The 16086-nt window shown below is 36.6% G+C and overlaps 1 protein-coding gene across 1 annotated transcript in view; it reads right to left on the reverse strand.

Moving 5' to 3' along the window:
* The window catches only part of DOCK3 (dedicator of cytokinesis 3), a 222533-nt gene that overhangs the window by 129185 nt on the left and 77262 nt on the right, over positions 1-16086 (reverse strand). The window contains exons 7-9 of the mRNA XM_072875713.1: positions 12386-12470; positions 3742-3783; positions 2328-2482 (exon numbers count right to left, since the gene is read on the reverse strand). Coding sequence (XP_072731814.1) covers positions 2328-2482; positions 3742-3783; positions 12386-12470 — 282 coding nt within the window. The remainder of the gene's footprint in view (positions 1-2327; positions 2483-3741; positions 3784-12385; positions 12471-16086) is intronic.

Below are 16086 nucleotides of genomic sequence, written 5' to 3' on the forward strand. Positions count from 1 at the left end.
TTACTTACAAGTATTTCATTTAATAATTCTGTCAGAGTAAAAATTAAGTCACTTTTTCTGTTTCTTTTTTACCTCTAGGTCTTACCCCTCTGATAGCAGCATTGTGCTATCCATATCTCCCCACTGTCATCTTTTGTCTGCTTCTCATTTTTAGACAGCACAAACCATTCAAACCATTAAACATGGTACAGTACCATATTTGTATTCAGAACCTGGGAATACATCTCAAATTGTATTTCAGCTGCTGCTCCAACCTTCTGATTGCTAATCCATAATTGGTACATGCTATTACTTCAGCTCTTGAAAAACACTGGAACTTTCACCGATTCTTCACTTAACCTAACTGGGAAATAACTATTGCAACCAACAGGTTCAGTGAGCTTTGTAATCTACTAGATGTCCAAAGCACTAACACTGAAAGCCAGACAACCTCCAGTGTGAACTGTTTGGATAAGAAATTTATCAACCTCGAAACCATTCCAGAAAAGTCCATTTGTCCTTTCCATTTAGAATGCAGCGTGCAGAAGCTTTGCTTGTTTTTTTTACCTTAATGCACTATTTCCTGAAGCATACGGAAGAGGAAAGAAACTTAAATCTTTTAAGGTAGATATAGAAACATCATTCTAAATGTGTTTGGCTGTTTTCTGTTTTTAAGTTTCTTCTCTAAGACAGAGCTCAGCCTCATTACAGGCTTCTTCCTCACCACTCTTCGGGGTGTAAGAAAATGTAAAAATTATGCTGTTTTCACTGCAGTAGATCACTGATGCGCAATATGAAGAGCTAAGTAATAACAACTGTTTGCACATCAAAGCGTTATTACATATATTTAAATACACCTGAACCACCCTTTGTACTTCTCATTGTAACTATTATTATTATTTTTTTTTAATCACTGGCAAAACCCCTTCTTAAGGCTTTCCCACTCAATATTTACATACTATGCAAACTGCAGCCCAAGACAATTCATCTCCTTTTGAAGCAATTTCTGAGGCCTTCCACAGTCATGGCAGCAGTTTGTCCCCTTCTCTTCCCTGCAGCTTTCCTCATCTAAATAATTTGATATTTTACTGCTTTGTGGTATGAGCTAATTAATTGTGAGTAATTTTGTTTTGATTTGCCATTTGCACCTTTTCCTCTTAACAGCTATTTTCTGTTAATTCTCTCAACAGAAGAATTATAGGCATGTCCTCCTAAGTACATGAAAACAAGCATTTCTCACTTAGTGGGGGTGAAATAAACATGATGTAGTATCAGATTAGGCATTCTCATCATATTCTGCAAAATGACCTTTAAGTTGCCTAACTAAACGGTGGCAGACACATATTTATAAGACGCCATCAAGCCATTAGAGCTTTCTAATATAGACCACTTTTTTAGTGGGATGTATTCTGAAGAGCTACAAAACCGTTATCACGCTACTCTGAACTTTCTTGGATGAACATTATTCACGTAATAATGTTCTTCCAAAGAGAGGAAAGAACATTTTGGGCCTCTTTCCTCTGTTTGGAACAAACCTGAATTTAATTTGCTGAAAACTAGGACAGTTCTGACCACGGTAGCAAATGTGGTCCGTGCCAACTGTCAGGACATGCCTTAATCAAAACTCAAAAAAACCCCCACAAACATGCCGTACTTTAGATCAGACCAACCTACACTTACTTAATTTCCGAGACACAATGCATATGCTACAATACTCTTCTACATATTGTGATGTTTTGAAAACACATGCTTGTAAAGGAAAAAATACAGCACATTTCATATTTCTTTACATCAGTACCAATTACCTCAACATACTGAGCAGCACAGTTGTCCAGCCTAGACGTAAGGATGAATATGAATACTTCAGTTTATACTGATAGCAACAGAGTAATGAAAACAAGCTAACTGTGACATGACTGCAAGGCAAGGAGTGGATGAGAGTTCAAGAGCCTCGATTCAGCACCCAAACACACAGCAGTCCTCTTTTCAAAACAGTCATACACTGTGGCCCTGCCATTATTAGTACTTCTTAAACAAGAGCCCTAAGAAGGCAGCTACTCATCACTAAGACCTTCAGTAATGTGTGGAGGCCAAGTCAGAAACCGAAACAAAATTCAACTATTCTGTGCCTTTAATGCTTTGCTTATATGTAAGCATTAAACTTCATATACAATGATTAGTATTACAGATATTCTCATGTATGCATTGCAGGGCTGTCAACTTATGATTTATCAGCTTTCTCCTTTCAGTTGTATCACAAGAATAGCTCACATGTTTTTCCCCAATATATTTGCTTTGTTCATAATTTTTTTCCTAGGAAGCTTTTTAGTTATTTCATACAGTCCTACCTGATCTGCTTGCCTTCTCGAACATCGTACAAAGAAAAAAAGACATCTGTGTCTTCTCCAATTGTATTGTAGGTGAAGCTCTTCAGACTGAGGAAGAAGTGATGAGGCACTGGCATACGGCAAGCTTCCCCATGACGCTGACGAATTGTATCCACCTGATTAAAAACAATGAAAATGATTTTTAGTTCTTCACGAATAAAAGACACGTGACTGACTTGATCATTTTAACTGAGATTCTGTTCTCTTTTCTCCATCAAGTAAAAGCTTAATCTCAAATACATTCTACCTTAGAGATACATGCCAGATTAAGTTTTCTTCCTCTATTTCTTCAACTTTTAATTTGAATAGTCTGAGAAACCACAATAACCAAGTAAATATAAGATAAATGGTTTATGCATTTGAAATCTATTTTTATCCAGTAAACCAAGTCAATCCTATTTCTCAAACATTGTCTTGATTCTGGTACTGAAAATGAACTATAACAAGGTCGTGCTAGGGTGGTTCTTGATGATTTGCATTTAAAGCAGATGGACTTCAAAGCATTTTTGAAGGATGACATTTGTTACGTTATTTCTTTTCAGCAGCTGCAATTCATTTATGGAGGTCATTTAGAACCAAGCTTTACAGGTTAATATACCCTGCAGGTATAACAAAAAGAAATCTCAACAACGGTTGATAACATGAGCAACCAATAGTCAAATAGCAGAAAGGTTTACATTTTGACTCAGTATATCAAGATCTACTTACAACAGTGAAAACTGAGGTAGAGAAAAAGTATAATTAGAAATAAAATTATTCTTTAATTTTTATAGCCCTTTCTATCCATTGTATGCTGATCTTAATAATCAGGTTGCATGAGTATCGTAAGCTCCCTAGGCTAGTCTCCTCTGAATGCATAGACAGGTACATACTAACAAAGAAAATCTGGGTTGAAAGTCTGAAAATGTTAAGATTTGTACTATCTTAAAAAATAGAGCTTAAAATGAATTTTGTTCTGGATTTTAAATTAAACCCAAGTAAATCCTCATCCTTTAAAGACAGGTACCTGTGGAAGCACAGTTCTGCTGCAAAGATTAGACCCAGATTCCATGACCAGGAAAGGACTGCATTACTACATAAAGGACATGTGAAACAGAAGCCTACTAAGCCACATGTCAGCAGGTGGAAAGATGACTGACATGGGCAGACCGAGGCTTTCAATATCACTGCAGAAGTGGATCTTTTAAGAACAACAGTTAGAGCTAAGGAAGAGAGGCCTAAATGGAAGTTGAGGAAGGACCTTAAGTTAATTACTTGGGGATCTTCTGAGGAAGTGTTCTATGGGTAGGGACTTATCCAATAATCTCTATCATACCTTTACATACATTACCAAACACTTAAAGGCAACAAAAATTCATATGTAGATGATATTTACCTGTGATGTGCTCTGCTGGACACTGTGTCTACTTGACAAATGCTGTGGAGATACAAAACAGTAAAATTTAAACCTTTTTGAAAGTAAGAAATATTTACATTATATCCGTGTAGCATTAGAACAGCAATTTAAAAATATGACTGTTCAAGGTTATTGCCAATTTTTCATGGCCTTTTTTTCACAGTATATCATCACTCACAAGACCTCCTAAAGGCTTTTCTCAGTTAAGCCATTTCTTAGCCTAACTACTTGAATTTACAGGTGGTATTTACCATAGCTTTTAACGTAAATGGCTGTCAGAAGCTAGACAGAATTTGCAATGCTGTAAAAGCATTTCTTTTTGAAAAGTCCATCACCCTGTCCTGTATAATCTATGTGTTCTTGCTAAACAGGGGGATACCTCACCACTAATCCTCATCCACCAGTATGTTGTCTATAAAAAGGTGCATTTGTTAAAATGCACAAACATCTAGAGAGAAGGATGGATTTTAAACTCTGTTTAAACTTTTTGCTCTGATCAGAAAATGAAATCCTGATAAATGGTTAAAGAATCTTCTACAATTTCAGCTGGCCAACACCTGTAAAGAAGCATCAGTATAAAGAGCTACATCTCTGAAACGGAACTTGGAGAATGATCCTGTATTTAAAAGCCCTTTATGCTAGAAGGAGATGTTATAATCAGAAAATGGACTGCAAGTCTAACTGCATCGATTTAATCTCCAAAAGCAGATTTAAATACTAATCTAAATTGAAAAGGTTTCAAAGAGCTTTAAAAAAACATATCATTAATGATTCTGCCATGCCTGTTCTACACACATTCATCAACATTGGCATTTTAAACTGAAATATTAACATTAACACTACCACGTTAATAAATATTATCTTCGTTCGCCCCCTCTCTATGCTTTTTTAACGTACCCAACATCTTATTCTGACCAAACATACACACTCTGCAGCAGGACCAGCATGACCTGTTGATAACCTCATAGCTTCAAAAGAGGTGAAAGTAAAAGATAGTCCACAAAATGTATTCAGCAATACTTTTTCCAAACTATGCCACTGTCTTTCACACAGAACAAAAATAAGACTTTTTACCACAAAAGGAGAGATAAGCTTCATAATGAGACTAAATCAAGAAGATATTATGTTAAATGGCATATTTTGACATCTGTTTACATTCACAGTTATAAAAACGTCCTCTTTCACACTGTCAGCAGAAGAAATAATGATCTCTAGCTCCATTGTTTGTCTAACTATTGCACTGTCTTCTGAATGTTAAAACTCTCTAAGTTTAGGTGTCTGAGTTGCCTATTTAATCTTTGTCACCTGCAACCACTCAGAATCAGCTGGCATAGAAAAGACCAGTTATTTAAGCTGCTCAAGGTATCCTGACTTCTTTTGACTAAAATTCATCTCTAAATCCGAGTAAGAAAGTGGGGGGTAAAGTCAAGCAACAGAAATATGAGAGGTGGTCCAAAGAGCTACAGTTTTCTCAGCAAACACAGCTGCTTACAGAGTGCACATTTAGGTAAACCTGTAACAATAAGTGGCCATAAATCAGGTTTTAAATTTTTCACAAAAGACTAGATTTCACCAACTCTCTGCTTTTATGCTTCAGGACCATGCTATTACAACACAGACAACCACTGACTAAGTTAACTTTATGAACCCTTGCCTCTGGCTAGGCAAAGTGGTCAAAGTGCACATGCTCTCTTGGAAGCCATTTTTGGGTACATGAACGAGAGGGTGACTGAAAATAGCCAACACGGATTTACCAAGGGTAAATCATGCTTAATCAACCTAATTGCCCTCTAGGGTAAAAGGACCAGATCTGTAGATGAGGGAAGACTAGTGGCTGTTGTCTATCTTGAGTTCAGCAAGGCCTTCACCGCAGTCTTCCACAGCATCCTTGTACCCAAGTTGTGAAGTTACACCTGGATGGGTAGACTAACCATATTGGTAAAAAAACCTTAACAAACAGTTGGATTGTCAGGCTCAAAAGGTAGTGGTTGATGGCACGTATTCTTCAGAGGTCTATCCTGAGACGTATGCAGTCTAATATATTCACAGATGATCCTAAACTGGGGGCAGCAGTCAACGTATTCAAGGAGGAGGCCTCCATTCAGAGGGATCTAGGCAATCCAGAGGAACTGGTTAAAAGGAACCTTACGAAATACAGCAAGGACAAATACAACAAGTCCTGCACCTGGCACAGGCTAATCCTTCCATCGTATAGCTGGGAATTGACTGGCAGGGTCCTGCTAAACAGCAAGCCAAACATAAGTCAGGAGAGTGCTCTGGCAGCAAGGACATTTAACAATTTGCTGTTTCTGTTAACAGGAACGTAGCCAGTAGATTGAGACTAACATTTATTCCTTTTTACTCAGCGTTCAGTAAACTACATCTGAAATACTGCACCCCATTCAGCAAAGGACCACCAAAGCAGCTGGGCGCTGGAGCACATACTGTATGAGAAGAGATGGAGGGAATGCACCTTTTTTAGTCTAGAGAAAAGGTTTGGAGGTGACCTGATGGCAGCCTTCCAATAACTATGATGTTATCATCAAGACGACACAGCCAGGCTCTTTAGAGAGCTGCACAGCAGGAGGACAAAATACTGTGGTCATAAACTACAACATGGGATATCCCAACTTTCCAACAAGGAAGAAAAAAAAAAAAATCAAGGCAGTCCGGCATTAGAGGAGGGACCCAATCTTTTTCCTTGAAGTATGTCAAGATCCAATCGGACAAAGCTCTGAGCAGCCTGGTCTGAATTCAGTATTGACCTTGCACTGAGCAGGAAGTTTGACTAGATCTCCTCTGAGGCCCCTTCCGACCTGAAAAGCCTTGTGAGGCGATATAAAAATAGGACTGTTAAGAAGTTATCCATCTTCCTTCTGAAACAAAAGAATCAGTTTTACCTTTTTTTTTCCCCGAAAGACAGCTGCCTGTTAAGGTTGTGCAAACTTTAACAGATAAGATGATCCATTTCAGTATATCTTTCTTCATCAAAGTGCTTTCTGATGCTTAAACTGAATCCTTGTCATTGTAACCTAGGCCCACTGATTCTTGTCTTATCCATCATTATCATGGAAAGATTAATTAATTCAGCTTGTGATTCCATTATAATACTCAAATCTTCTCCTACAAAACTACCTAAGCTTGTAGTGTCCCAGCCTGTACCTCAGAAGCCACAATTGACTGCAGAAGTTAAAACCTTGCAATCATGATTATCACTTGTATCCTACACTTTTCAGATAAGTTCCTCAATTTCTCGACATTATTTTGAATTCTGATCCTTTCCTCCCATATTCTACCACTTCCAACTTTGTGGTATTTGCATATTTAGTAAGCATACTCCCTATTTCATCGTCCAGTCATTAATGAAACATGAAGTACTACAAAATGGAGGATGACCACAAGAAATTAAGCTGATTCATCCCTCCTCCTATTTAACCAAATTATTGACAACCATTCTTCACCATTTCTTTTTAGTATGGGTTTTCTACTAGCTTTGTGTTTACTTTACAGCAATTTAATCTAGAACTAACGACCTGAAGAGAATTTCAATTAAAAAAACAATTAAAATCTTTATGAAAATCTAAATATGGCATCAGCTGCTTTTCCTCTATCCACTAGACTCATTTATGTTCTGGAAGTAAATTGGGACTTTTAAAAATTGCTTATTCTGAATAAGTTCACAGTCACTATTACTCACCTCCTTGTGCCAATAACTGGATTTTTTTTTTTTCTCTTCCAGCATTTTTTACAGGGAGAGAATGATTACTAGCTCCTCCTCGTCCATCCCCTTTTTTAAAGGTGTAAAGTATGCTTGCCCTTTGCCAGTATTCTGGAACCTTACCTGTCTTTCCAATGATCATCACTAACATGTCTGATTTGGCTTCTCTAGACATCCCAAATGAAATGTATGAAGTTCTAAATCCCCTAGAACAGATAACTACTTTATAAACTTTTCCTCCCTCTTCAGGTGTGACTCCTTTCACTTTTCCATAGGTATTGTTAGCGATTTGAAACAGTTTACCACCTTACCAGAGCTTGAGGGGAGGCAAAAAGGACATTAAATGCCACATTATTTTCTTGCATCATGTGCCAATTGGTTTCCCCCAGTATAAAAACTTTTTAGTTTCCCAATTACTAATTTATAATTAATTATAAATTAATTTTATTTATATAAAACTGTTTCTTGATATAATTGACAATATTTGCTTGTTACATTTGTCCATTGCCTTTCTAATTTTTCTATTTACCTATTTGTGCTATTCTATTACACTTTTCTATACTTCTGTTCTTCTATACTTGCTCTTGGTAATCTTAATTTCCCTTTCTTTCACTCTCATGCTGAAGGCAATGAAGAATTCTTAATTTATCCAACTTGGCCTCTTAGTGAGCACCTTGTGGTTTTGTTTTTAATTTACTGATAGAGCTATCAATTATCCTTACCTCTTTTTTCCCTGTCAAACTTACTTCTCATGATATCTGATCTACCAATATTAGTTTTTATTGTTGTTCTTCCTCCTTCCTTTCCTAACAATGCTTGATAAGTGAATCCTATCATTATCAGTCGGTCTCAAACAAACTGCTTTGTATCTTCATATTCTCAACCGACTTCTTACTAGGGTTTCAAATCAAGTGTACACAAATCTGTCCTCTGACAATCCGCTTTGTTAAACAAACAAACAGAGAGATTTTATGAATTTCCTACACAGTTTGTGTCCAGTTGTTTTCCTTTTCTAGCAGAGTTCTGCGCAATTGAAGTCTCTATTTTCAAGTTTTACAACTACTCATTCTTACCAATCTCATTTTCCATCTGAATAAAGAATAAGCAATTATGAGGTGATGGCAGCATTAATTTGAAACTTGTCTATTTATTAGGAACTCTGGTAAAGTCACGGTATTTTTTTCAGATAGTTGAAAGAAATGGCTAAGACCTAGCAGTAACAGCCAATAGTTTTGCCTTTCATGCACCTCTTGAATTCATCCTGAAGACACATACACGAATCAATAAATTTCTAGAAAAGCAAAACATATTTAATCGCCAGGTTTGACCATTTCTGATTTTTGCAAATGCCTCCAGACATCTGTGTCTTGTAACGCCTTTCACTTAAAAGTGCCATCCAAGTGTTTCTGACCTTCTGCTGGACTTGTATCGCTAAATGACAGCTTCACTCTAGTGGCAACTCCAGCACTGAGCTCTGTGGCAGAATTCTGACAACGTATTTTCCCACAATTTCAAAAGTAATGTAAATCTTAAAAAATTGTTCCATCATAGTAGTTAAAATCACAAACACTGCCATAAGGAAAGGGTAATTTGGTTTCCTTAACGAGTAAAGCAACAAATTCCGACAAATGCTGCGCATCCTGAAGCCACTAGTATTTAGCTTCATAATGAGTAACCTGGAGAAAAAGGATGTACAAGGCCTCAAAGCACAACAGTTCTGACAAAGAGATGAGTATAGTAGTCATACAGTAGTCACAAACATACTTAGCAATGAAAAATGAGAGCTAAAAAAGATGCTTAAATTTTAACATTTAAAATTTACCAAGAAAAGTAACACTAAGTCTAATGACTCTGTATAAAATGCCTGAATTTGTGGTCACAGATAGGAAAGTCTGATGTGTTACCTCGTCCATTGTTCTGCTAATACAAGACTGTCTTCTATGGCACATTTAACATTCTACAATCCTGCAAATACGAGAAAGTAATTGGGTTCTCATAACTATTCCCACAAGATTATTTTACAACATAAAACCTCATTGCTCATTTGAGAGCCTATTAAGTATTTTGCCAGGAGTAAGGAGGATTGTCTCCCTGGGTTTTTGTTAAATAATAAAAACAAACCCAAAACCGCACTAAAAACACCCCTAACCCAACAAAAACACACCAATACCCCCCTCCTTCAATTTCTACCAAATTTAATTTAAAAAAAACCAACAGGTTTTCAGCTGTTTTGGTTCCTGAAATTGCCTTCTGACTATGAACTAGATGTGATTAGACAGCACTGTCATCCTGTATCTACAAACTAAAGCAACAGCGAAGTGTGAACTGACTAACGGTCATGTCCTGATACCAGCACAGATCTGAGCAGCAAACTGTGCTGTGGACATTTTCTTCAGGACTAAGATGGGTGACATAATCAGACTACTCTGACAATTAAATATTAGCTATCTGCTGTAACTACAAGTATTCAGAGTAAAAAAACCTTCAGAATGAAACACAAGAGTCATAAAGCAATCCTGTTAGCAACTTAACTTGCATTCTCTGAGCCACTACTGATTGAATTTTGTACTGAGTTATTTCTATATTGTATTTGAAGGAAAACTGCTGTAATAGCACCAAACTCTCCTCGGACTATGGCAAATCAGGAACAAACATTAAAAATTAGTACTAGAGAGTGATGTACTTCAATATTTCTTAGGTAACAATTTTTATTTCTTTCCACGAAATCCACTGTTATATGGTGCAAATAATCCAAAACAGCAACAGCATATAGCCTGTTTACAAAACACGCCTTTGCTTTAGGGAGAAGTACATCTTGCATATCAAAAAACCCCACCTAGACACGGACCTATCACTCCCTAATCCTAAATAGCTGAAAGCCAAAAACATTTTCAAATAGGAAATTAAAAATTTACTAGAAGTGAGTGAAACCGTAACAATATTTATGTAGAAAAACCCCACTATTTTCTCTGGAAGATATTAGGCTAAGAAGCTGTATTAAAGTAACTGCTGGGGGCGGTTTGTTTGTTTGGTTGGTTGGTTTTTTTAAAATAAAGTAGCATCTCAGGAAAGGTCTTCCTTCACTTTCCGCTGAACATTACATGCCCTTTAGAGTAACATCACAATCCAAAACAAAGTTAACCGTATTACATAGTCCTATTAACAAAGAAGAATCCAAATGCAGTTAAATTGTGAAATGCATTAGTGGCTTTACAGTTCCATTAATGGCACAATTCACATTTCTAAAACAACTTTAACTTGGCTATGTACTAATATGACTGTACTAGAAGTTGGAACTCACGGCAATGAAGGAATTGTACTACTTTTCCTGAAAATTCTAATATTCTTATTCAAATACACATATTCAAAAACCACATATGTTTTCTAATGGACATTGCCACGCAAGAGATGGCCTTAATGTTCAAGGATTAGTTTTGCTTAAACTAATTTATTCACTGGTCTCCTCCCTTCCTCCCCTTTTCTGTGAGCTCAAAAAAAAATAATCTTTGAAACAGGGCAAAGATGTTTATTATCTATGCAACACCTCGAAGCAGACTTTTCACTTAAGTATTCTTCATCTGCATCTGCAGACTCTCTGAAAGAATCAAATGGCTCTCATGGACTTTCTGGACTCACAGAAACTGCTGATGGACTCCAGGCTCGAGAAGCTTTAATTAATGGAAGAAGTAGGCTGATCCACACTAGATCCTACAGCAGGAAGCAGTTCTATTTCTCCCAGCAAGTTAATAATTGCTGTTCGAAGTAACGATCAAGTAGCCCAAAAGCACATCAATCTGTTAGCCTTCTTCATTATACATCAATAATGTCAAAAATTTGCCAGGACATCTGCCTGGCTCATGGTGCTTTCAAACGAATAGACCTCTGCAAGATATCACCACAGTTAATCTCTGGAGCTTCCAAGATTTTGTATTATTTCCCATCTGACAGAATTCAACAATATACTTGCAAAAGGCAGTGGCAAACTGCAGATTATGTAATATAACGTCTACAGAATACATGCAGGAACCAGAGGTCTAGAAAACCTGACCTACAAAGAAAAAGTGAAAGAAATGGGGTTCTTCAGCCTAAGGAAGAGAAGACTGAATGAGGCTTAACAAGTCTTCAAGTACATAAAGGGTGGTGCAAATAGGCAGGAGTAATCTGTTTCTCTGTGGACACGACAGGAAGACGTGAAGCTTAGACATAGAGACTTCTCGCTGCAGGTTAAGACCACCATTAATAAAACTTCCAAACTGTACGAGCACTGAACTGAGCAAAAAGATTGCCTGGGTAGGCTGTGGAGTCTTAACCACTGGAGATTTTTAGAAACAGAGAAGAAATTGTCATAAATGGCAGAGACAGTTGATCCTGACATTAAGCAGGAGAATGGACTGGATGACCTCTTAAGATTTTCCAGCCCTATTTTTCTTTAATTCTACAAACAAATGAAAAAAGATTATTGCTACTTCATTTAATGCTAGTAGATTGATTTTAGCAACAAAGACCAAAGTTTAAAAGGATTCCCATTAGCTGTATTTGATGAAACTGTTTTTTTTAGAACTGCTGCTGCTGCTTCTGAAACAATGGATTTTAAAAACAAGAAAATTGTAGGAAGAAACAACATTCAAAGTTACCTTCTCCAGTTTTTATACCATGTTACTTTGTAAATTGAAATTACAATGTATATAAGCATGCCATTTCCCAAAGAAAGGTGGTTCATTCTTACTAAACTCAGGGTACTAGAGACACTGATTATTCTGGTGGTTAGGGTGCAAATGAAAGACATTCAGCTTGTGACACTACTCTAATCAAGAAAGTATGTAAGAGTAAAGAATAAAAACTAACTTTTTCCCTCCTTTCCCTCCCAAAGTGAAAACTCAAAGGAGTCTCCCACAGATTTCTTACCATTTTATAGAGATCTGAAACACTGATCTGATCTGAATCCACAACCTCAAAGTCCTTCCGAGGAACTAAATCTAGGCCCAAATGTCTGCAAAAGAGAAGGAAGGAACAATGGTAAGCATAATACATTAGAGTGTTCACCAGTATCTATTCCATGTGCTTACTCGAGGGCAAGGACACAAGAAATACTAAACTATTTAAATCTTTTTGCAATTGTTAATCATTAAACAGATAATCCTTCTAAATAAAATTAAATGCAAATATCAAACAAAAACCCACTATGAACTTGTTACTTTTTGTTCACTGACTTCAATGGAGCTATAGCAATCAATGCCAGTTGAAGCTTTTGGCCAATATGTTGGTGCAGTATCCATAACAAGTTAATTTCATACACAGAAATGCAGTAGGCAAAATGAATTTAGTACTCTGGTTTCTGCTGCAGTATTTGAGTAGGTTCCTTCACTACATAAAGAAAAATTTCCATTAGTAACCCTGTTCAAATGCACAAACAGATACTGCGCCTTGGGAAGCTGCTTTGAAATTCCTGGTGTTCATGCAACTAAACCCCCAACTTTATCACTGTATAAACACAGTATTTTTTTAGTAATAAACAATAACTGTAATATCAACAAGAATTTTAATCTGTATTTGTAACACACACATACAAAAAACCCCGTTTAATTACTCTGAACTGAAATAATATTTTGGCTCAAATCAAATATATAAACTATTTTTTTTGAAAAAGTATACCAGTGCAAAGAGGATGACTAGTTAAGAAATTCTGTAGTGAAGAAGGCAGTTCAGGTCACAGCTGCATATGAGTAGCAGACAGAATAAGCTCTTTTGCATCCAGACAAATAAATGAACAACTACTAACAATTAATTAATAATTGTAGACTGCAGAACAAGACAACCTAAAACATGTCAAACCCCAACTTTTGCTCTGTAGATCTTCAGGTTCTGAGGCATAAAGAGTTCCGAGCATTACAATAAAAAGCTATTCTAAACACACATGTTAGCAGTAAAATTAAGAAACACATGAACGAACCATTTTCCTGCTTTCATCTAACGTAACTTTGATACTTCATTTACAGATATTTTATACTGAAATTCTTAAGAGTCTTAAAGAAAAAAAATTCAGAAGAGGTGCCCTCATGGACTACCTTGGCACTCTTTCTGTCACTAACTATAAAAGAAAAACAAAAGTCAATTTAGTTTTGTAATCAGAGAGGGAAACATTCTGTACAGACTTGTTACTGATGGCAAATGAAAAATTTTATCTGAAAAAACCTTTCAGGTACCACAGAATAATTGTATGGTGCAATAAACAGAAGCCTCCAGGCGATACAGTATCTCTTTCTAAGCAATTAACTTAAAACAACAGCAAGGAAGAACCAGCGGTCTGTATGAAGCCCAGCTGCCTCTGCTGTCCACTGTACTTTTAAATCACTTCCCAGAAGTTTCCCAACTCCATAATTCTTTTCTAAGAATTATGGAGTTGGGAAATAATCCTAAACCATCATATCTCAAAAATATAGCTCAGCCCTGCTCCACTTGCTGGCAACTGTTAGACAGTACTACAATTGCCATTAAAATACTGTACTGACAAACTGGAATTTCCACATTCTTAGTTCTTTGCCAAAACCAATTACATTTTCAATGGAAAAAGGAACAATTTTCCTTCTTCACTGCAGTTTGCATGCCAAATACCAGTTTCTAAACTCTAAGGCTAAACTGTGAAAGTGATGGTTATACACCTTTTACATGCTTTGTTTTGATTAAACCTATCAAACACAAGTTATCCCTGGCCCAACATCAGTAGCTGAAAACTGCAGCTGCAAAGATGAAAATTACTTTATCTATTTACCAAACGAAAAAGATTAAAATAAGAATGTGCTAGAATCCTTAAGAATCCTTAACTCCAGCTGCCATTTGAGCCTAATTATAATAGAAAGTCCAAAAATATGACAGAAAAAAATGGTAACAGATAAAGATAGTAACATGCAAAGAGTCCACTTCAAAGTTTTTTAAAAAAAGTTAATGCTCATCATATTCATTCACAGAAGTTTTCCTGAATCTGAATATCTAAACCTCCTCCAAAATACCCGGCCACTCACGTGTGTACGCACACCCACCCCTAAAGTATATTCATAAAGGAATTTCTCCCCAACATACAGATATTAACAAATTATTTTCTAATGACGTTATCAAAACCACTTTTAAGTGCATTACAGTTACAAAGCACTATTAAAGTTTTACAGAAAAAACATGTCAAAGCTAATCATAGCCTGATATCGTTGTATTCTCAATTTCAACTCTCTAGAGAACTGAGGCCAAACAGTGGTTGGACTAATTACTCAATACCTGACAAAGGTATTATCTTCTACTTAATAATGTTCAACACAACTGCAGTAGCATCCCTGTGAAACTCATCTGATATCCTATTTTTAGTTAAATCCCTTAACACCATGGATTTCCAGCCCAGAAGATTCTCATTCTCTAATACTATGTTAATCCCGCACAATACTTGCTACCAGCAAATAAAGGTGTCTCTTGCTTTAGTACTAACATGCTGTCATTTATTGTGCAGGTGGAAGTTCAGGTTTATGCATTTAATTTGTATCAATTATTTTTTGTTGCGAAGGACTGACAACATATTGCTTGAAATGGCAATGATAGCCAGTGGCCCACTTTCACTCTCTATTATCCAATACTATGGGAATAGAAGAGCACCAGCTGCCAAGCAGTATTCCTCCAAAACACAGCATGCATAAAAATTAGATAATGTGCTGTCTTGTTTATTTGACAGTTCCTCTCTTCACAATACTTTCTTTTACAAGCAAATTCATGTGCTTTTTTTATTCTGCCTTAACATTGAACTGCCTTTCAAAAATATTTCCCAAATATACCTACAAAATATCCCCAAGCCTATCACCTACCTCTTGATAGCATATGACTGGAATAACTCCAGCTGACATTTAGATATTCCTCCTTTTCCACATAGAAGTCGTCAGAATTTTCCTTTTGGGGGGGGAGGGGGGGGGACGGGGATGGGACACAGGACGGACACACACACGACACGACACGACGGACGGACAGACGGGGACAGGCACAGGACACAGGGGGGGAACTCCACCACCCAAAATCTCTAGATACTGTCCTCTCAAGTAATACAAGACAATCAGATAGACAACAATACTAGCATTTTTAATTCTGAAAGGGATGAACATACAACTCTACTTCAGGTTAACTGAGCTTCTAGAGAAAAAACAACTTGGTTTTAATGGTAATTTCCAAGAATGATCTTAATTTCTAATATTTTCGTTTAATTATAATACAAACGCTACACCTTTTAGAATTCATAAAACCACAAGTCATAACAACTCTTCCTAGAAGAACCTTGCAGAAATATGTCATTTGACTAAAAAATGCCTTTAAGATTTGCATCCAAACTTGAAGAACTGATTGGGAGAGCTCCTCACATCTCTAGAGTGTGCAAGATCTCATCCCCTTTGCTCCAAAAATGTGCACTTTACCTTTACTCTTTTCAGCTTTAACTTTGCAGCCACCAATTCTCCTTGTATTCCTTCTCTCGCTACATCAAAGCCTCATTTAATATCATTCATATTTCTCTTACACAAATATATTTATAAAGGTGGTGAAGGGAAAGGAAATGATCCTGACAGCGATTCACATGAACTATG

The sequence above is a fragment of the Ciconia boyciana genome, chromosome 11, assembly GCF_034638445.1.
Source record: "Ciconia boyciana chromosome 11, ASM3463844v1, whole genome shotgun sequence".
NCBI lineage: Eukaryota > Metazoa > Chordata > Aves > Ciconiiformes > Ciconiidae > Ciconia > Ciconia boyciana.